Source organism: Callospermophilus lateralis, chromosome 6 (genome assembly GCF_048772815.1).
Source record: "Callospermophilus lateralis isolate mCalLat2 chromosome 6, mCalLat2.hap1, whole genome shotgun sequence".
In the NCBI taxonomy this organism is placed as follows: domain Eukaryota; kingdom Metazoa; phylum Chordata; class Mammalia; order Rodentia; family Sciuridae; genus Callospermophilus; species Callospermophilus lateralis.
The window spans coordinates 2,914,709-2,935,556 of NC_135310.1; the positions used below are offsets into that span (position 1 = coordinate 2,914,709).

Sequence of the window (20,848 nt, forward strand, 5' to 3'; positions counted from 1 at the left end):
CTATCATATGGATTAATCCACTGATGAAGTTACCCCCTCCCAATCTAATCGTGAGTTTTGTGGGTGTTGAGCAGTGCCCCTGGTCTCCTCCCACTAGACGCCAGCAGTAGCCTTGTAGGAGATAGGAGCAGCCTGTGTAAAGGCTGGGGAGCAAAGCCAGGCGGGTGGTGCACACCTGTAATCCCAGCCATGCCAGGAGGCTGAAGCAGGAAGATGGAAGTTCAAGACCAGCCTGGGAAACTCACTGAGACCTCGTCTCAAAAGAAGAATAAACAGAGCCGGGGCGGAAGCTCGTGGTAGAGAGCCACTGGGTTCAATTCCTAGTACCATGGGCAGCAGAGGGGGCAGGAGGCATGGGGGAACAATATGCAGAGTGGCTGCAGGGGACACAAGCCCCAGTTCCAACCCCCTTTCAGCACCGTTTTGCTTCAGTGAGTTTCCCAAGTGGGCCCACAGTTTGTTTATCTCATTGGCAACCTGTCATGGGTTGTTGCTGTCACTGCTCGCAGTGGAAGTGGATTCTCTCTGGTGCTAGGGAGGCCTGTTACATTTCAAATTTCTGTCGAAGTCAACAGTTAGCTTTAAAGGGTGCATAATAGTTGGGCTCCTTTCCTGGGGCTGCAGTGACCATAAACTGGGCAGCTTACAACCACAGAATCCCTTCTCCTATGGTTCTGGAGGCCAGAGTCTGAAGTCCAGTTGTGGGCAGGGCCTCAGCTCCTTGAAGGCTCTGAGGACATGCATGTCCCTGGCAACACTTTCATTCTGGGCCTAGGGAACGCATGGCTTTAGTCTCTTCTTCCTCTTCCGTGTGTGTGTGTGTGTGTGTGTGTGTGTGTGTGTGTTTGTGAATATCTCCCTATAAGGTCACCAGTCACATTGCATTCTGGCCCCACCCTAATCCACTTATGGCTTTGTTTTAACTGATTTTCATTTTGAAGACCCTATTTCCAAATAAGGTCAAATTCACTCACACCAGAGGTCAGGACTAGCCCATAGGTCCAATGCTTTCCTGAGAAGACTGGGCTGATGGGGAGGCGGCCAGTGCAGGGACCCACAGCAGATGGTGATGGGATTAGCATGTCACACTTCCTGGAAAGTCACCTAATCCTGCCAGATGTTCTGGAAGAAAACATGGTCACAAGAATAATGGGAAGAAGTGATGTCACAGGCTGAGGGCAGCAGGCAGTGTCAACGGGCACACATGGGCTCACAAACCTGGGTTTTACACAATGTCAAACACCAAAATGGACCACTGTGACGTAGCACCCGTTCCCTACTAAAGAATTCCTAGTATTGTGTAAAGCACAGGTTGTATGTCCTCAGCAAACTGACATGGCCTCAGTCACGCAAGTGATGTGCCGATTGATGGCTTAAGAGAGAAGCGGGCAGAGGAGAGGGAGGGAGGTGACGGCGGGGTGCCCTCTTTCTGGACTTCCACGCTGCACCCCAGGGTCAGGAAGCAGCAGCTGCTCTCTGGCTGCCCGGCTGCAGATGGCTTTCACCCTTTGTCTGTGTAGGGGATATTTGTTTTGAGAGTCAGACATCAATAACAGGTGCCATGTGTAAAGTTTGCTTTCTGCCCTCAAAGTCTAGACGCTTTCATCAGATGATCGCTCACTGTATGTCTGAGAACGTAAATATTCCCGTCTAGTAACTCTGATCACCTAGGAGCATCTGCCAGGGGGCCTGACTGCTTCAGCTATCCCTGAAGGACTGACATGGGAGGTCAGAGCTGGACAAGGATTCAGGATGAGTCTCAGTGAGCAAGAGAGGGGTACCACGTAGCCAGAATGGGGGTGGTGGGATGCACCTCAGCCTGAAGGAGAGAAGACCTTGGTGTAGCCGAAGCGGGAGAGCAGGTCCACGTGAACAGAGCCTGGGAAGAGAGGCGAGAAGAGCCTGTGGACACTGATGGGTTGGGGCTTAGTTTTACATATTTCTACTTTTAGATTATGTAAGGTATAGAATTTGATTTTTCCTTACTTTTAGACAAGTAATCAGTCTGGTGCTGTTTCGAGGACACTGGAAGAGACATAAACCTCCACAGCAAGGGACTGTCCAGTCCAGGGTAGGCCATGGCACAAGCCCTATCTGCACTGCCCTCCTCCGCTCTGCAGCTCCTGAGAGGGCAGTGCCCAGGGGCCCAGAGGATGCTGCACCCACCGGGCACTGCACCTCCACTCAGGAGCGCTGTTTGGGCCCCTCGGGGTTCTAGTAAGTGCTGATGAAGCCTGCCCTCGGCTGAGAGGGAACCATTCCGTCCTCCACCAAGGCTGCTGGCTGCAGGCATGGCCCTGGGAAGTGGCTTGGCCTAGTGTGACCAGGGCCTGTTGTGGCCACACCTTTTTCAGCCACACTGGTAACTTGGATCTTGGCTCCAGGCTGGCACATGTCTGTGCACAGAAGTCTGAGAGCAGAACCTGTTCCTGGTCCTTTCCAGGCCCTCTTCAGAATGGGCAAGGCTGAAGTCTCCTGGGTCAGTTCCCTCTTCCCAGGGGAGCCCGACCTGACCTCCCACCCGCCGTGGGCCCCAGGCTTCTTCTCCAGGTCCTAGCAGGAGGGTGGCCTGTGAAAGCCCTGGGCTCTGTTGCCTACCCCGGCCTTGTCCTCCTGGCCTTGCTCTGGGTGTGAAGCGGTTCCCCCACTCACTTGTGGGTCAGCAGGAGGGACGCTCCTGTTGTCCTGCCCATTCCTAAGTCCCAGGAAGGCTGACTGCAGGTGCCACCCAGGTGTGGCCCGGATGCCCCACCCCAGAGCCCACGTCCTCCTTGGTCCTTGAGGGGGTGCCTCAGGTGCTGCCCATCTCCAAGCTTCTGCCCTGTGCTCAGGTTTCCCGAGGGCTTCTTCCGTGTTTGCCCCGTTCCCATCTCTGACGTACACCTCACTGCCCAGAGTGCCACAGATGTCTGTGAAATGTTTTCAAGTGATGAAAAGTTCTTAAAAAAAAAATCTAGCAAGGATTCTACATTTTCCTCTGAACCCATTCCAGGTTTGAGACACTTCTTGGTTATGATTTTTTTTCTTTTTTAAGTTACAGAAATCCTTCCTGCTATAGTTTTAGCCTGTTTCCTCTTTCCGGCTAACTCCCTTCCTCTCAAACTTCCTCTATAATTTATGCACAAACTTGGGTTGATGAGAAAAATCCCCTCTGACTCCACCAGCTGACGCCCTGGACTCAGTCTCTTTGGTGCACAGGGGGGTTGCTTGCGTCTCTTTAATAGGCCACTGTGACATGCAGATGGAATGACAATGCAGGCCCTTCACAGCCAGCATGGTCTGAAGCCATCATAGCAAAGTCCTTCTAAATAGGCTGTGGGACAGAGAGGTCTGCAACCCTGGAAGCAACCCTGAGACAGGCCAGAGGCAGAAATGGGGAAGGCGGGAAGGATGTCCCAAGTGGAGGACAGGCCTGCTCCTGGTGGACAGGTGACAGCTTGTCTGCACTTAGGACACCTATGCATCTTGACAGAAAGGCTTGGGGTGCTCTGGGGACACCAGGTGACTGGCCCAGAAGTGCTGCTAGGAAGATGGCTTTGGTGGCAGAATCCCAGGTGGGCGGGGAAATTCAGCCAGTGATCACCATATGCAGCAGGCAAGACCGTTTCCAACAGCAGGGGTGGTTAGAAAGGGAGATGTGAATACTCTTAAAAACCCACCTCACCGTGGACACGACGGGTCAGATACAGGGAACAAAGAAGCGAGGGACATGCAGGATAATTCCCCCTGGTTCCGGGAGGGAGGCTGCGGTGGCTTCAGATGGAGGTTCTAGAACCTGCGAGTCTGCTTCCTTCCCAGGAGTCTCAGTGGTTTCTGTGTGAGGCCCGAGGAGTTCTACAAACGACTGTGCTAAGCACGTTCTCTGTGAGGTGATTCTGTGTGCTGCTTACCTGGTGGAATCGACATTTTCGTAGGTGACACTGTGAGGAAGTGCATGGGTGTCTCCTGTCCCCTCTTCAGCACATAGAGCCGAGTTTATCAGCCTTTCAACTTTTTAAAAAAGTGGACGGTTTTAGATTCACAGAAAAACTGAGCAGAAGGGAAGAGACTGTGAAGGTTCCTGATGGGATAACTCTTTGTTTTGGGGGCCTGTCCCATGCACCACAGGATGTTCTGCAGTGCCCTTGGTCTCAGCCGACCAGAGGTGACAAACCAGCCAGGACTCCAGATGTCACCCACTGTCCCTGGGGAAACCTGCTGAGAATCATTGTCCTTAGACTCAAGAGAACTTCGGGAAGGTTGGACGGCAGGATCCTCAGAACATGAAATCCAACGAGGACACCTTCTGCCAGGACCCAGTCCTCCCTACAGGCAGCTCACAGTAGAATGTTCCAGATCCTAGTGCCTGCCTGAGCACACCCAACCTGCTCTTCCAAAAATCCTCACTTCCATTCAGCCATATCTACTTTGTGTTAAAACTGCACCCTTTCATTTTCAGAGGCATTTTTATTCATTTTTATATCTACTTGGTGGCTCATATATCATCTCTTGGTCTTTAATTCCATTTTCATTTCTTGAGTTTATTTCCTTAAACATAGTAGACTTTATCCTCCTTCAACATCTGACCACCCACGGGCTCAAGCCTCAGCATCCCATCCAGGGTCTGTTGTCTTACCGGCCTGACCTCTGAGCCCCGATGTCCCTGTGAAGTTTGTGGTCAGTGGTGAGGAGCTTGTACTCCTGGGATCGGTGTCTGAAGGAATTCTCTGTGGACTCCTCCCGGAGCATTCGGATTGTGTCTGTTGGTCTCTGGGGGCAGTCCACGCCCTCTCGCTTTCCTGGTGGCTTCTTGGTGCTGGCTTTACACAGAGAGTGCATTGGGGCCACAGTCCCAGTAAGGGCTACCTGTGGCCACCAATTTCCAGGGGTATTTCCCACCCTTTGCCCCTGTTGAGCACCAGCCTTGAGTCACAATTCCTCCGCTGCAGGGGGTTGTCAAGGCCACTGTCACACCAAGCATGCAGACTGCTAGTCCCCACTTGACTGGGTGGGCTTCTCCTAGGCCCTGCTAACTGTGAAATGGGACCTCGTGTGGCAGACCTGGGCCCCATCCTTGGCCCCCGGTGTGCTGGATGGAACTGGCCAGGGGGCAGCTCAGAGCACACGCCCTCATCGTGTGGAACATTCCATACCATTTTCTTTCACTCTTGGACCACAGCCAGTCAGTGTCCTTCTCTTAAACTCAGGATGAGCATGTCCTGTTCTCAGTGGGCCCCACTCAGATGCCCTGCCCTCGCTTGCTGGGGTCACCTTCCTGCAGACTGGAGAAGTCCAGAGGCTGTAACACTGTCCACCTCGTGTGCCCTGCCTGCCACTGTCCCCAGACAAGTAGCTTTGCTGTTCCTCTCAGCGTTGGAGCTGGGAGCTGAGCAGAGATGGAGGCAAAAGTAAGAATTGAGCGGGCCCCAGCCCTGCAGACCTCCCTCCTGGGCCCAGCCTGACCCTGTCCCTCTGTGGACCAGCTTGCTTCCCTCCAGGCAGGTCTCTGAGTCTGGTCCTGCCCCACGGCCACCACTGGTCTGAGGCAGAATTTGTGCATCTTCTGAGAGCACAGACTGGCTCAGGGTCCAGCCTCCAGCCGCAGCCACCCTGGGCCCACTCTCATGATCTGAGTCAGGTCCGCAGCATCTCAAAACTCCCAGAGGCCCCGGGGAAGTCCATTGCTGGGGTTTGAGTTCCGGAGACAGTGTCCCCGTGGCCTGGTGGGTGGAGGGAGAGGGCTCAGGACTGATGCTGCCCAGTCCCCTTCCTGGCAACAGCCTCTGTGCCTCCCTCTGCAGGGCCGCTTGTCCTCTCAGACGCTGGGCAGGCCGTGGACCCGGCTCCGCAGTGCCTTTCCATTGCACACGGCCGCCTGTCCTTGGAATTGTGAGACTTTGCACCCATGTGCGTTAGGAGGGAAGAAACCCTCACTTTAACTACTGAGTCATCAGGTCCTGTGCCTCCTCACTGTCCCTCCCTTCTCTTGGGCTCTGCCTGCTAGCTCTGCCAAGTCTGGGCACCCGCCACAGACTGCTTCCCCAGAAGCCATGTCTGTGCAAGACCAGCCCTGGGATGCCGCCACCCAGCGCTCCCCGCCTCTCCAGACACCCCAGCCAGATGCACCCGTGGGCTCCTGCCTAACCCCAGGGCGCCTCACCATCCCCAGGTTCAAACCTCACCAGGGCTCTTTATCTTGGGCCCGTGCCCTCCACCCTGTCCCCAACCCCAACACGTTCCAGACACAGAGAACTCCTCAATCACACTCTGGGGCATGTCAGCATGTCCTCCTGAGAGGGAGCATGTCTCCTTGCAGGTGGCAGCTCATGCTCTCCTGTAGGATGTCTGTCACTTCCTGCCTTGCAGCTGGCAGAGCCCTTCCCAGGGGCCAGCAGGCTCCCGCCCAGCCCTTCCCACCCAGCCCGGCCCCGTGACTGTGGCATCTTCTGGGGCCAGGTCCCCAGGGCCACCTTCCTGCTGAGCTCCCAGGTGCAGCAGGCCACAGCAGCAAGCGCAGGACAATGATGTTGATGTGATGGGTGACATGTGGCTCCTGTGTAGTTCCTCCCTAATTAATGCCCAAATTTATGCAGGAGAGAACTGATTAATAATTAGTGAGTCACAAAGCTGAATTCTTAACACAACAGAATTTTTGCATCAGTCAGTTGGTCTAATGGCACTGAAATTGGTTCATGTTGATCGTGGGTCTTATTGAAATTGCAATTTCATTTTTCTTGTTCTTTTTAATTGTCTTGCTGAACCCTTGATAATCAGAGATTATTTATGTATTTTGTAAGTCTTGAGATATTTGTGGTGTGAAAATATGCCCAACGATGCAGAACTTCGACAGAGCAACATTCCTATATTTGGAGTTAGGTGTCACATTCTCATGGCACTTCATGCAGCCGTGTCTTCGTTTTCCACACTGTGGTCAAGGATAGTACGGAGGTCATGGGCTTATAGGAAGCCATCTGAAGTCACCGGGTAAAGAAGCAGAGGTTCTGTCGTAGTTCTGGAGAGAGGGGAAGAACGGAGGGCGTGGAGCCGCTAGGGCCCGTCCTGGAGTCTGCAGGGACCTCCTCAGTCAGTGAGTTCTCTGAGTGGCTCTGGGTGGCTCTTCCTCCCCATTGTGGTGGCCAGTGCAGCTTCGCTCTTCATGGGGACATTGTCGTGTCCCACAGGACTGGCAAGAGCCCTTCCCTGAAACTGTCTCCATCTTCCTGGGTTCTCTACCCTGTGCTGGGAGGTCAGGAAAGTACCCTGAAGAGCAAGCGCAGCCCTGGTGGTCCCTCCTGGTCACCCCTCGCACCCCTCTCCACGTCCCCGGTGTGTACGTCAGACATCACTCTCTCTTCCACCCCAACCCTGGGGCCACGCCCTGGGCAGGCAATGCGCCTGGCTCCCGGCTCTTCCCTCCAGGCCTCTGTGCCAGGTGCTCTTCTCCTGGCCTTCTCCACTTTGCCGGTCTGAAAAGCCGCCGTTCCCAGTCCCTCTGCTCCTCCAGCCCACAGATGGCGGCTGTGTGTCTGCCTTCTTAAAAGTCAGTGTTTCCAAGAGTCGGCATGTGTATGTCTCTGGTCATTCATCCCTGGGGCTTGTGGTCTTCCTGAGGAGGATGCAGTGCTGGGCGCAGACAGAGGTCTTCACATGCCCAGTTTGTGGAGGGATTCACACGAGTAATTCTGGGCTGTCATTACAATTGCACTTACAGTTTCACGGCATTTTCTACTGCTGGAATTTACAAATATAACTTACTGAGACAATCTTTAAACATTTATATGCAATTTAGATTTAATAACTACATTTAATTTTTAGATAAACCTACTGACAACGGCCTTGCTCAATATATCAATTATGATTCTTTCAGCTACAAATAACAGAAAACCCAGCTCCATAAAGAGACTTCTTATTTTCCAAGGAAATAACCCTCAAAGAAGTTTAACTTCAGAATTGGTTCATACAGCAACTCAAAAGGGTTTTAAGGATCCAGAATTTTTCCAATTTTTAGCTATGTCATGTTTTGTATGACAGCTGGATCCCTCGTGGTGCCAACATAGCTGCACTAGCTCTAGACATCACCCACTCCCCTATTCTGCCTCACTTTCATTCCCTCGCTCAGTGAATGTGACAGTTTTTTCTCGGATGTATTTCATATTCATGTTGGTTTCATCATTGTTTGGTTTTGGCTTTTGTACAATATTTCAGGATGTGTCTGAGTCTGTCCAACTCTGTCCCTTGAGTCACACCATCCATTTCTGCCTTCTCTATACTCATTAAGCTACCTAGTCACTTTATTCTTTTCCTCTGGCTCTCCTTCTTGGTGTCTTGGTCTGTGTCTCTTATTCTCAGCACTGTCACTGTCGATTCTGTTTGTCCTTCCTCATTCATTCTTTGTATTTCTCCCCTTTGTTGAGATGCACTTGACAGATCCCAGGTGTATTTATTTAAGGCATGTGAGGTGGTGTTTTGATGTAAGTACGCCGATGCAACAATTCCCAGCAATCAATCAAGCCAGCTAACATGGCCGTCACTTGACAGCACAGACGAGCCTGGAGGTTCCGGGCTCAGTGAAGTGAGCCAGATGCAGAGACACAGGCTGCACAACCCCACTTCACACAGAATCTGAAAGTCAACTTAGAGAAGCAGGATGGTGGCTGTGGGAGGCTGGGGTTGGGTGAGGGGAAGAGGCTGGTCCCAGGGTGCAGACTCTGAATGAGCAAGTCCCAGAGGCCTGAATCGCAGCACGATGCCTGTGGTGAGCAACACCATGCCCTGTCCTGGCCCATGGCCCTGTGCTCTCACCCGCTCTCGCTCCATCCCCACCTCCCCATTCCCTCTGTCTGGATTCCAATCTGTGCCTCTCTCTGAGTTCAGCCTTGGCTTTGCCTCCAGGGCTTCACACCTGTCGAGGACACAGGTCACCTGGGGGTGTGCTGATGGGTTTGCCGATCTGCCTCTCTCTCTATCTCTCTCTGCAGTCTCTATCTTTTATCCCACTGCCTGTTCCCATTATCTCTGAGATTTCCCTCTGTCTGAAAGGAAAAAGTTTTCACTGGAGTACAACAGTTCCCTCTCTTCTCGCCTTTTGGGAGGTACAACTCTAGCTGTGTCTGCTAGACACCAAGGAAGGCTCTGGAGCCTGGGTATGCCCCACTGACAGAGGCATTGAAAGTATCTGTGTTTTCAAAGAAGACACCATAATTGGCATCCCTATATGTCCCTAGCTTTTTAAATGGATTTTAGCTACCAAATTCGGTGTTTAAATGATCTGGTATACAGAGATAGGATATTAAAAATCGATAGAAATCAGAGTTGATCTGGTGGGCCAGGCAGGTGGATGGAGCCCAAACCCTGAGGGCTTCACAGCTTGGAACCCAGAAGAGATCTCCTTCGTAAGTCTAGTGTAAATCCAGTAACTATGGTCAAGAATACCTGGCCCTGCAGATGTTGCTCTCCCTCCACCCTCCACCTGGAAACTGAGGCCCTCTGGTTGGAAACATAAATTGCATTGCCTGGCATGGTGCCACTGTAGCTTTATTTCCAATGTTTTGAAGACTTTCGGGTCATCAAGACTTTCTTATTCCATTATGAGTATGCTCAGAGATGTTCCACTGTTGAACTCGGTGGCCTTAGTCATTTTGGCAGGGCTCTGTTGTTTGCTGGATATGGAAACAAGACCAGAAAGCAGCATCCTGTGGGTGAAGGGTCAGAATAAGCTCAGAAACCGAGACAGCCACCTACCAGAAGTCCCTTTCCTGAGAACTCCAAGCCCCTTGCTAAGACATCACAGCTGTTAATATGCCCCAAGCTGATAGTCCCTTAGGATCTTACATCTAGAGACACACAGCTGCTTTGAGAAAGTCACCAGAATTATCATTTCTGTGTGTCCTGAGCAAGGATAAGAGCTGGCCTTTAGGAAGTGCCCAAGTCATGACATTTTATATGCACAGGGACCCAGCTTAGAAGAGGGCCTGGGTTAGATGGGCCTAATCCTAGGCTGCTCCCCTGTCGTCCTGCTACCAAGGACAAGGACCTGTGCTCCATATGCTTAGGGATGCACAAAAGGAATCTTTGGCTAAACCTGTGACAGATGCACAAGAAGTCTTTGGCATGCACCCTAGTGAGGCGGCTGGCTCCCTTGTCTGACTCTGTATAGTCTCTGGAGCATCTGGTAGAAAGACTTTGTCATCACAGAGCTCTCTGTAAAAGCGTGATTCCTACCCAACAACCCTGGTGAATTTAGCTGCTGTGGGCCCAGCAACATGCAAAACTTGATCCTAATGTACACAGAATGTTTTCTTTAATTTTAATACATGTAAATGGTGACCTGAAGTGTAATTCAGTGTCTCATTAGAAATGTATTACGAAAATAAATGGGTTTTAGCAGTTTGGACATCTCAGTAGTACACATGACTGTTTGGGCATTTGGTGGAACTGGACTCATCAGAAGCTCTTGGGCCATCAGAAAGTAATACCATACTCTTGTCAGGTTCCCTGAGAACAGAAAAATGCAGGGAGCGTGCTGACCTTGTCCACAAACTGCACCTGTCTAGAGTGGGGATAAGGGCCTCTTCTTATCTGCCCATGAAAATGCTTCCTTATCTCCCAGAATTCAGACTAAAGGCAACCTCCTTCATGATTTTCCCAGTTAGAACTGAGTGCTCTTCATCTCTGTTCAGTAGACTTTTCTTACACATTTCTTTCATGTTACACAAAAACTGCACCAAATGTGTCTGCTTACCTTCTCCTCCATGACTTTGCAAGTTTGGGGGCATGTTGCGATCATCTTGTATCCCTAATGCTGACTGCTGTGCCAGGTGCGGTAGGTGGTCAATAACCAGCGGCTGAGTTGCATTGAATGCATGCTAGCCCATCAGGCTCTCTCCTAAAAGTAGCAATAGCCTGGAATTCGGTTCCTGACTTACTGTGCTTAAGTCAGAGAAAGATCAGGGACACACGGAGGTCTCCCCGTCCTCTCCCATTCCATCATCTGGGTTCCATCCTTTGTTAACGTTGCCTTTCTGTTCTGGTACTTGAGAAGAATCGTTTGGATTCAGTTTAGAGTGGGCTCTGATACCTACCCAGACTTGGTGGTCTGGAGGATTTTATTATATCAGCATGTGAAGTACTGTTAAATGATAGCTAGAGATTTTGGTATGCCCATGTTTTACCAGGGAACTGACAAAAGCAAGCCGACTTGTTTTAGCAATGATTTCCACAACTGGAAATCAAACCCTGTGCAGGGTTTGATTTTTGTTTTCCTCTGATATTTCTGAATTTGATAGGACAGTTTTGTAGGACTTAAATTTGGGGTAATCGTGAATGTCCCATAAGATATTTCCTTACAAGAGCGTGGTATTGCTTTCTGATGGCCCAAGAGCTTCTGCAGTACTGGGCAGGGTGCTTAGAATTAGGCTGGTTGGCATCCTGTTCTCCTGTTGGAGAATTTTTGCCATCTTTCCCACTGTGACAAGCCTAAGGTCCATCTGCTACTTCCTGTGCCAGAGCAGCAATGTGGGATGGCCTAGACTGTGTATGTACTTTCTTAGAGTCAGGACACCTGAGTGGTCCCAGCAGGATACAGGGGGTAAGAAGCTGGTTCTGAAAATGTAGATAATTGCCCTTCCATAGGAATCTAAGGGAATAAGCCAGAAACCGACTTTCATGGACATTTCACTGGCACACTGACTTCAGAAGCAGAAAGAGACCTTTAAGGATTTCTCTATGGGGATCAACAGTTCTGTTGTTTTTAGAGAAAAATATGCATTATAGACATTTTAATATTAAAAACTCAATTTCACATTTTAATCTGCAAAAAAACCACTTTATCCATTATCTTGCATAAGCCTCACAGTAACCCAGGAAAGGGAGGTATAGTGGGATTTCATTTTAGGGATGAGCAGTGGGAACACAGCACAAAACTGCCCAAGCTCATTGGGCAAGGGAGTCAATCCTGACGTGACTCTTCTGCTCTCCACTACAGAGCCTGGCAGCAGTCATTAAAATGTTGATTCTCAGTAAACCTAGAGAGTGTATCTGACCTCACCTCCATCCAGACTCAGCATGAACTTACAAGTTCTTATTTGGAGACATTCCAATCTCTTTAGCCTATTGCAGGTGTTAATGCAACATTTCATTCAGCTGAGGGAATAAAAGGCCATGTGGATGTTTTTCCAATTTGCATTGCAAAGAGGGAATACTTGCCAACACACACACACACACACACACACACACACACACACATATATATATATATATATATATATATATATATATATATATATATATAGTAGGTGATGGTAGTATGTCAATGCATTCTGTTTCCACCTATTTTTAAACATGAACTCAATGCTTGGGTATTGCACAAGAGGAAAACATCAGGCTGCCCAGAGTTATGAGCACAAGATCTATCTGGGACTGCCTGCAGCCTTTTTGAATATGTTGGGGCGCAGGGAGCTTGTTTTCTTTTAAAGCAAACTCATGCAGTCTTGCAGCCAGTAGCCGGCCTCTGAGAGTCTTTGCCCTGAGACCCAGGTCACCGTGTCTCAGGATATTCCCTGTGCAGGGTTTGATAAGTCATTCGTTTGAATAATTTTCTATATATAGAGCAGGAGGTAACGGAGAGCGGATGCGAGTCTTTGTTCTCCGGCGCTGGCAGGGGAGGCTTCTCCAGCGGCGGTTATGTCCCCCCACCACATGAAGCACCCGTTTTCATCACCAGCAGGAGGAAGGCAGCTGATTTCAAGGGCTCTGATTCCAATTCCTCTGCTAGGAGCACGGTTCCCAGTCCGGGGCTGCTTGGCTGTCGTGGACCCGAGGAGAGGTGGAGAGTTCAGAGCTAGTGGTGGGGTTTTCTAGAGGGCTGTTCATTGACCATTAAAGTTTTGCTGGGCTGAGAAAGGCATGATGTCAAAATGTCATGGATGTTTTAAGGGAAAAAATCATAATAATGACACCCTAGGACAGAAAAGGCCCAGTAAGGCCATGAGCAGGACAGGCGAAAGAGCAGCTCCTGAGCATCTGCACCAGCCCCACTGGCCCAGAGCAAGAGAGTCGGGTCATTAGGCATGTGACGATCGCGCGCGCTGATTGGTCGGTGGGCGGGGCGTTGTGGAGGTGGGGCCGCACCGAGTACTCGGAGGGAAGAAACAGGGGGAGGCCGAGTGGGGAGCGCCTGGGAGGCGGCGGCGGGCGCTGATTGGTGGTGGTGGCGGTAGGCGGGGCGGGGTGGGGTAGTCGGGAGCTGGTACTTGCCGGAAAGGAGGAGGAAGAGTGAGCGCCTGGGCGGCGGGCGCCGGTTGGCGGGCGTGGCGGTGGGCGTGGCGAGGAGGCGGGCGCTGGTTGGCGGGCGGGGCCGTGGGCGGGGCCGTGGGCGGGGCGGCGTCCGGAGCTGGTACTCGCGGGCAGGAGGCGGAGGCGAGGCGGGAGTGAGTTCCTGGGGCTCGGCCGCGGTGGCCGGCGCGGCCTGCCCTTTGTGCCCGCAGCCCGCGCCCGCGCCCAGGGCCGCCGCGCCGGGCTGCCCGGCTGCGCGCGCCCGCCCGCGCACCCAGCCCGCGCTTGGGATGCTCCGGGGATGCGCGCCCGCCGGCCCTGCGGCTTCTCGCGGCTGGGCGCCGGGCGATGGACCTGAGCATGAAGAAGTTCACGGTGCGCAGGTTCTTCTCGGTGTACCTGCGCAAGAAGTCGCGCTCCAAGAGCTCCAGCCTGAGTCGGCTCGAGGTAAATGCCGTCGCCCGGGTGCGCGCAGGTCGCCGGGTTCCCCGCCGCGCCCTGGAGTGGGCGTGTGGAGGATGCTGCCCGGCGTGCGGCCACCCGGAAGCCCTTCGCATTGTCCCGTGGATGTCACCCTAGACCGTGCTCGGGAGTTAAAGTTATTGGAATGCTGGTCCAGCTTTCCTAAAAACGAATAAGAACGACCCCAAACGTCATTGTTGGGACTTCATAACAATTGTACCCACCATGAGTCCTCTTGCAGGGACAAGCTGTACCTCAGTGAATTTCTGCCCCGTGCCTCTGCATAGGATTTGAGGATCACTGCTACAGGGCTGCTCTGGGGAGGAGGGGAGGGTCCGGGCAGCTGGGCTGCCGCAAGGTGTGGGGGCGCTCCGAGGGAACACCTGGAAAGTCCGGGGAGGACAGCCTCCTCCGCCCTGCCCTGGGCCGGCTGCTTTGTTGATCTGGTTTGTTAGAGCCCTGCCCAGAGGCAGGCAAGTGCACCCTCCTAACATAGATGCTTGGAGTATTCCAGTCAGTGTGGAACTGAGAAAAAGCGGGGAAAGGCAGCGGTACCATCCACTCCAGCCAGTGCAAGACGGTGCTCAGTTGTGAAGTGCCTGATGCAATAACCCTGCAGCATCGGCTTTCCTACCGATTCGTCCTGAAAACGTAGAGAACTGAAATATGCCCTCTTGCCTGTCCCATCTTGGCATCTTTGTGTTCCAAAAATCGTCTATGGATGGTTCTTTTATGGTGGTTTTTATACCAAATTGTGTTTTCTTCATCTCATTGTCCAAATCGTATTGTTGAACCCACTGATAAAAGAATGGTGAAGTATGTTTAAGAAAGAGGTGTTGTGATGGGGGCTGACAGTGACAGTACCAATTGGAGATTTTATTTGGGGTTACCCTCCCCTTTGCCTCAGGGCTGGCCCAGGTGGGGTTTGGGAGGTATTTTAGTTTCATTTGGAACAGTGTCACACATTTCATCTTGGGTTTCTTTGTCCCTGCTGCCGTGACATAAGACACAGGCAAGAATTCTGCAGCAATTAAGAAATCTTTAAGCAAACCTCGGGAATTGTCATGAAACCAGCAGGGAATTGTTGGAAAAAGTTTCTGTTGCAGTATCTCTAGATCACAATTGGAAGTGCTAGATGGAATCTGAGGGTAAAATGTTGAACTTGGACAAATAAAACTAGTAATTAATCTAGTAATGGAGAAAGAGTTGCTTTAAATCTAACCTTGAGACAAATTAAGCAAAAGTTCATTTTTCTGGGACTTGGGCACTCTACAAATCTAGTTGACAAGAAGAGAAACTCAGAGCAGTATTTCCCTGTATACCAAGTATGTTATTATTTCCTATTTCATCCTAATTCCAACTTTATCATGCTGCTTCTTGTCTCCTTCCACTTACTGGCCCTGATAGGGGAGACAGCTGTGCGAGCAAACTCCAGGTGTCATGCAGGAGACTCCCACAACCCTTGGAGGCTCAGCAAACCTGTGTGTGGTGTCTCTGGGTGTTAGGGTTCACTGGGAGAACTGTTTGTGAAAGGGCCTCCAAAGGTACAGTGGGAGGCAAGTTTGGGGGTGGAAAGAGGTTTCTTTCATGTGAAAATAAAATTTCTGGAAAACATACATTAAATGGTCAGGTATGCGTCAGGTGGAAGAGACTGTCAAGGAATGCGTTTCTATCAGCACATCACCAGAGTACTCCTCCACACCAGGTTCTATGCTGGATTCTCAAGAGAAGGACTAATGAAGATGTTTGATACTGATTCAGTGTTTTTTTCACAAATGCATTCACCAGTTTGATCACTGGACACAGGTATCATTTTCTGCTGTCCTTGTTCTATGGCTAAATGGAGAAGACCCTGAGAAATTGAGAGTTGGGTTAGAAACTTGCTAAAACATTAATTCTGCAAATGTTTATTGAGAACCTGCTATGGGTCAGGGCTATTTCTGGGGACTGCAGATCCAACAATACCAGACATAGAAATCCTGGCCTCAGGGCATTTCTACCTAGTGTGGAATCTCCTAAATGTCTGCATGTCTCTCCAGTAGGTTCCATACCCACCCCTCCCCCACACCTTCCCATGCTTTTCCAGAGAAACTGCCCATCTGTTTGTGTATTGGCATCTGGTTATAGGCCAAGAAGCACTTATTGAAAAATGTCAAACTTAATAGGGGAAGTGTCAATAGTTTGAAGTTGAGAAATAGGACATAAAGACAATACTTATTTCCTCTGTTGGGATGAATGAAAAGAATAACTCATTATAATTTAAAAAAAAACACCCTTTAAATTGTTTCAGTAGAACTGAAACTTATGTATTTTTAAGTATACATAGAGATTTCGAAATTTTTTAAAATTTATTTTTGCAATTCAGAGCCTAGTGATATAAACAGTAAATTAATAGTAGTTACTGGAAGTTGGGAGCCACATCATCTTTGTTAAAAAGCTTTCAGGAGGGAGCCAGTGCTGATGATTTCACACTATCTTTTAAAATCAATTTTACTTGTAGAACATAACATTTGTTAAACCCCACGATGTGTAAGTCAGGTTACTTAGTCATATTTGGAAACTGTTTATGGATTACAGCTTAAAATGAAATTCACTTAAACGTTTTGTCACGCATCAGCATTGAACCCAGTGGGATGGCCAGACAATTCATTGTTCTAGAGAAAAGGAAGTTGGGTACCTGGCATGGACTTCCATGGGCATGTCCTATGAGAATATCGGCTCTCAGTGCTAGTGAGACTGCTAGAAGCTCTGATCCCAGGGCATTGGTGGCATTGCCTAAGAATAACAGCACTCAGCTGTACCCATGGCCTAACTCAGAGCCCATTGTGTAGACGAGGAGCTGAGGCCCAGAGAGGCAGAATGAGCCGCCTCTGCCCCTGACATGTTTTAAAGGGTGCTTTTCATGTAGGAGCTGGTGCTGTTGTTGCATTTAGCACCTCGGGCTGCATGGTTACTGGAGTTTGCTGTGTGCTAATGAGGTGTGGAGGGGATATCCTTAAAAAGGAAGTTACTGTCCTTTAAAATCGAAGCTACTCCATGGGCTATTTTGGAATGTGTCTATAACTGAAGTTTTTCTGGAAAATCTTTTCTGCAAGTTAGAAAGTTCTAGGTGAATTTGATCAGATGTACTAATTAAATCCTCACTCTCCCTTTTGCCAACTGGGCAGTTAGCAAAATAAATCTCTTTGTCCACTGTGCAGTAGAATTGGTAATAGTTCCTACCTCATTGGGGATTATTGAGTGACCATATGTAAAGGCTTAACTCAGAATCTGGATGATAAAATCGCTCAGTCAACAGTTGTTAGCTACTGACATTGAAAAAAAATCTTTCCTGTGCTTATTGATGTTTTTTATATTGTTCAATGTGTGCTGATTCTGTGTGAACCCAAGCTTGTGGTGGTATCATCTCATTAGTGACCACCCTGCTGGGTGAGTAATGCTTCTGTACCTTCCTTCAGGCTCAGGGGAAGGTCAGTTCTCCCAGAATGCTCTGCCAGCTGTTCATGGGACAGGATCAGCCTGGTTGCTCAGATGGAGTTACATCCTGTCCCCTGCTGGCATAACTACTCCTCTTTTGTCATCATACAGGTCTGTCTCATGAGTCAGCTGCAGTTTTTCAGGAGTGCATTACTGATGCAGGTCACCTCATCCTGACCTAGGGTGGCTTATCGAGGAAGAAAATGCTCTAAGGCCTGTGTCCCACCTCCGAGAGCTTTGGGACCACTGGGTGGGAGTGAATCCCCTGACCTCAACTTCCTCAAACACCAGGGAAGCCTCAGAAAGTGGGGTGTGCAAACTTCAAAACCTAGTTTATACACAAGGCCAGTGTATTTAGGGAAGAGTTATTTAGTTTGGGGTTGCCAAGACCAGAGGGCTTTCTCTTTTTTATCTATTTTTTTAGTTGTAGATGACACACAGTATCTTTATTTATTATTATGTGATGCTGAGGATCGAACCCAGTTCCTCACACATGCTAGGCAAGCGCTTTACCTCTGAGCTACAGCCCCAGCCCATGAGGGCTGACTTTGATGACCCGTTACCTGGACTATTTTACTAGTTCTTGACATGGCTACCAGAGGACAGTTGGTGGTGAATGAAGAGCACAGAATGCAGGCCCCTATCTGGGATATTGTAGTGGCCAGCTGTTGAGGTGAAGACAACTTTCTCGCATTTACTTGTTTGCTCAATCATATACACTCAAAAATTTTTGTAGCTTATCTTATCCCATGTGCACTGTGCTAACCAATTGGGATAAAAAAATATGATCCGTACTTTTAGTGAACTTAACACTTAGCAACGGAGGGCAACAACTCAGTAGGAGACTGCTCTTGGTAAGTGCTGTGAGCTTTGCAGTCTCACTGGGTTGAGATGGTGTCATTGGGTCAGTTGCCAGTTACTTCTGTTTCTAGTGGTCAGGGTCATCAGAAGTCTTCATGTTCACATGAATGTGTCCTCACTGCTTATTCCCTTTGTAGGGAAGGCATGATATTCTCTTGATGTGAATCACAAGGGACTCGAGGCACACGTTGGAGCTGTGCTGGCTCCAGCCAGGGCAGAAAGCGCTCCTGGAGAGTTTGCCAGCTCAGCTTGGTCGGTAGACCTTCCTCTCAGACCTGGGTGGTGTCCAGGAAGACCGTTTCTAATTAAGTCATTTTCAGGTACTCTCAAAAAATGCACCCAAAGAAATTCTGTTAATTCTGGTTCTATTGGATTTTCTGACAACCAAGGGAAAAAAGAAGGAAGAGAAAAAAAATCAGAGAAGACCACAAATAATTGTCTTATTAGTGAAAATTTGCTCTTTCCACCCTTCATTTATCCTTTATTCTGTTTTAAAGACACTGGAATTAATTTCTTATTTGTGGTTACTGTGTCTGTGATATACTTTATCTTTATAATTTTATTCTATACTTTAAGAAACTTCTCAAACTAGTATTGCTTATTCAGAAAGATGTGAGAAAATATCTGAAATGATTAAAATTCTGCCCTTTTTCTTTCTTGGCCTCCTTTACCCATCTTTTCCATCGGGCCCCCTGTGCCGGCTTTTTGGCAGAGCTTGGGAAGGATGACCTGGTCTGCTTTTCCTGTGCTCAGAAGTAAAAGGATGACAGGCAAGAAATAAATAAAGGTGGAACATCTGCCCACCTATCCGACCTCACAGTTGCCCAAAGGGGTCGCTGTTTCTTGAGTGCAGGGTGCATACTTTCTCAGATGGAGAGATTGGTGCGTGGGTAGGAGAAGAGCGAACTCTGCAGCTGCCTCTGGGGCCTCTGGCTGCAGGGAGGCAGGTGGGCAGAGAAGCTGAACGCAGGAGCACACGTCAAGCAGTGTGCACCACTCTGAACTGCTGTGGAGAGGGCTCTTTGCTGTGAGGTACCGAGGATGAGGGGTTCTTTGGTGTGATGTGAAGTTGGCAGCCAGGAGTTAAGGCAGAGATGCTCTTCAACCTCTGTTCCAAGACTCCTGTTCAAAAGGCAGAGCTGGTCTGAGACTAGAGGTGTCCTCCACCTCTAGTCGGCTTCCTTCCTGGGTGCGTGAGGTCAGATTTCCTTGTGTTTTTCCCTAGGATTCTGTGCTTGCTGATATGTTTTCACTTGTAAAAACTATTGAGTTGAATTCAAAGACATAGATGTTATCAACAGACAGCCTGGCAGCTCCAGTGAGATTTAATCAGACACATGGGCCAGACACACATACATTGTGTATAAATACTGTCAATCATGTCTGATTCACACCATGTAGGAAGCCATTTCTGCAGCACTTAGCTGAAGTGATAGGTGGGATGGCAGTGTAGCCATGATTACGCACAAAAGCCGCCCTCCAGGGTACGGCCGATTAACGTGTCACCTAACACCTAAGACGTGTTACCAAGCAGGCAAGAGGCATGGTTTCAGACCAGCCAGGACGTGTGCCTGTGCTCGTGAGGGCGTTTGTACAATTTCTCCAGGTCCATTAAAGGAAGTCCTAAGAACCTCACCGATCAGAGAGCACTGCGGGATTCCAGCAGCCACCAGTCTGTCCGTGAGTTTTGGTTTGCAGCAACTCAGTGGGCTGCTCTTTCAACACTGGAGGAAGGGCCCTGCACCCATGAGGCCAGGTTCTGTCCCTCCTCCCTGTCCTACACTGAGTCCCACCCTGCCATGGTATGCCCAGGCTCCTGGCTTCCTCCTCTCTAGCTACCTCACACCTCCCTCAGCTCCTTGCCATCTGCAGATCATGGCATCCTTTTGAGCATGCTGCTCCCTATAGTAATGGTGGTCCTTTGAGCTCCCAGACATTTGGAAAGCAAGTAAGCCTCTCAGGGGTGAGCTGCACCAAGCGCCTGGGTGACACCAACATAACTGGCTGGTCCTCTGTAGAAGGTTCTGCGACACTGAAGTTTCTCCTCTCTTGCTAGCCTCCTCTCCCTCACCCATTTTGGGTGCATATCTTTTTCATATTAGTACTGACACCACAGAGCCAGCTTTCCTAGAATGCGGTTCTGCTAAGGTTACTTAGAATGAAGTCAGGTTTGATTATTCTGCTGTCTTTTTTGAACATAATCCTTGGAAACAGCAGCTCTTGTAAATCAGAAGTGAGTTCACACTGATTCTGGTGCTGGCCCTGTGTGCTCTGGGCTAGTGTGGAATGACCAAGCTGGAGGGATGGAAGAGGGCTGAAACACTGGTGGAACTGATCCAGCCTGGAGAGCAGGATCGGCTGTCCTTGGTGGCTATGTTTCTCCTCTTTGAAATCAATAGGATTCAGAAAGGTAGTGGAGGGTGGTGTGCTTCCTCTGGTGGCCAGGGCACGGGCCCTAGTAGGGCTGGTAGCGTACTGCTGACTCACGCCTGGGTCCACACTCTGCATTCTGTGCCAACAGTAGCCCAAGTGCAAGTCTGGGACCTGCTGTGGAGAGTGGTCCAGCAGCCTTTAGGTTCTTGGCTACAAGATGTCCCAGCCACACATCCTGCCTGTGGCCCCTGGGCCTGCAGATCTTCCTTGTTAGACCTGGCAGCAGAGTTTACAAGAGAAAGGGAGGGGGCCTTTCCTTTGAAGGCCTTATTTGGTAATGGTTCTGGTAGAGAGAGCAGCTCACAGCCCAGTGGAAGTGCATTCTTTCAGGAGCCAAGACCGGTTGACCACTACCTTGCATATG

General features: G+C 49.9%; 1 protein-coding gene across 2 annotated transcripts in view; it reads left to right on the forward strand.

Moving 5' to 3' along the window:
* The window catches only part of Rps6ka2 (ribosomal protein S6 kinase A2), a 201,963-nt gene that overhangs the window by 39,051 nt on the left and 142,064 nt on the right, over positions 1–20,848 (forward strand). Inside the window, exon 1 of one of the 2 annotated variants that reach the window (XM_076858041.1) lies at positions 13,525–13,698. The exons of the other annotated variant lie outside the window; for it this stretch is intronic. Within the exon in view, the coding sequence (XP_076714156.1) occupies positions 13,600–13,698 (99 nt within the window). The 5' untranslated portion in view covers positions 13,525–13,599. Of the gene's footprint in view, positions 1–13,524; positions 13,699–20,848 lie in introns of those variants that run through there. 2 annotated transcript variants of the gene reach the window in all.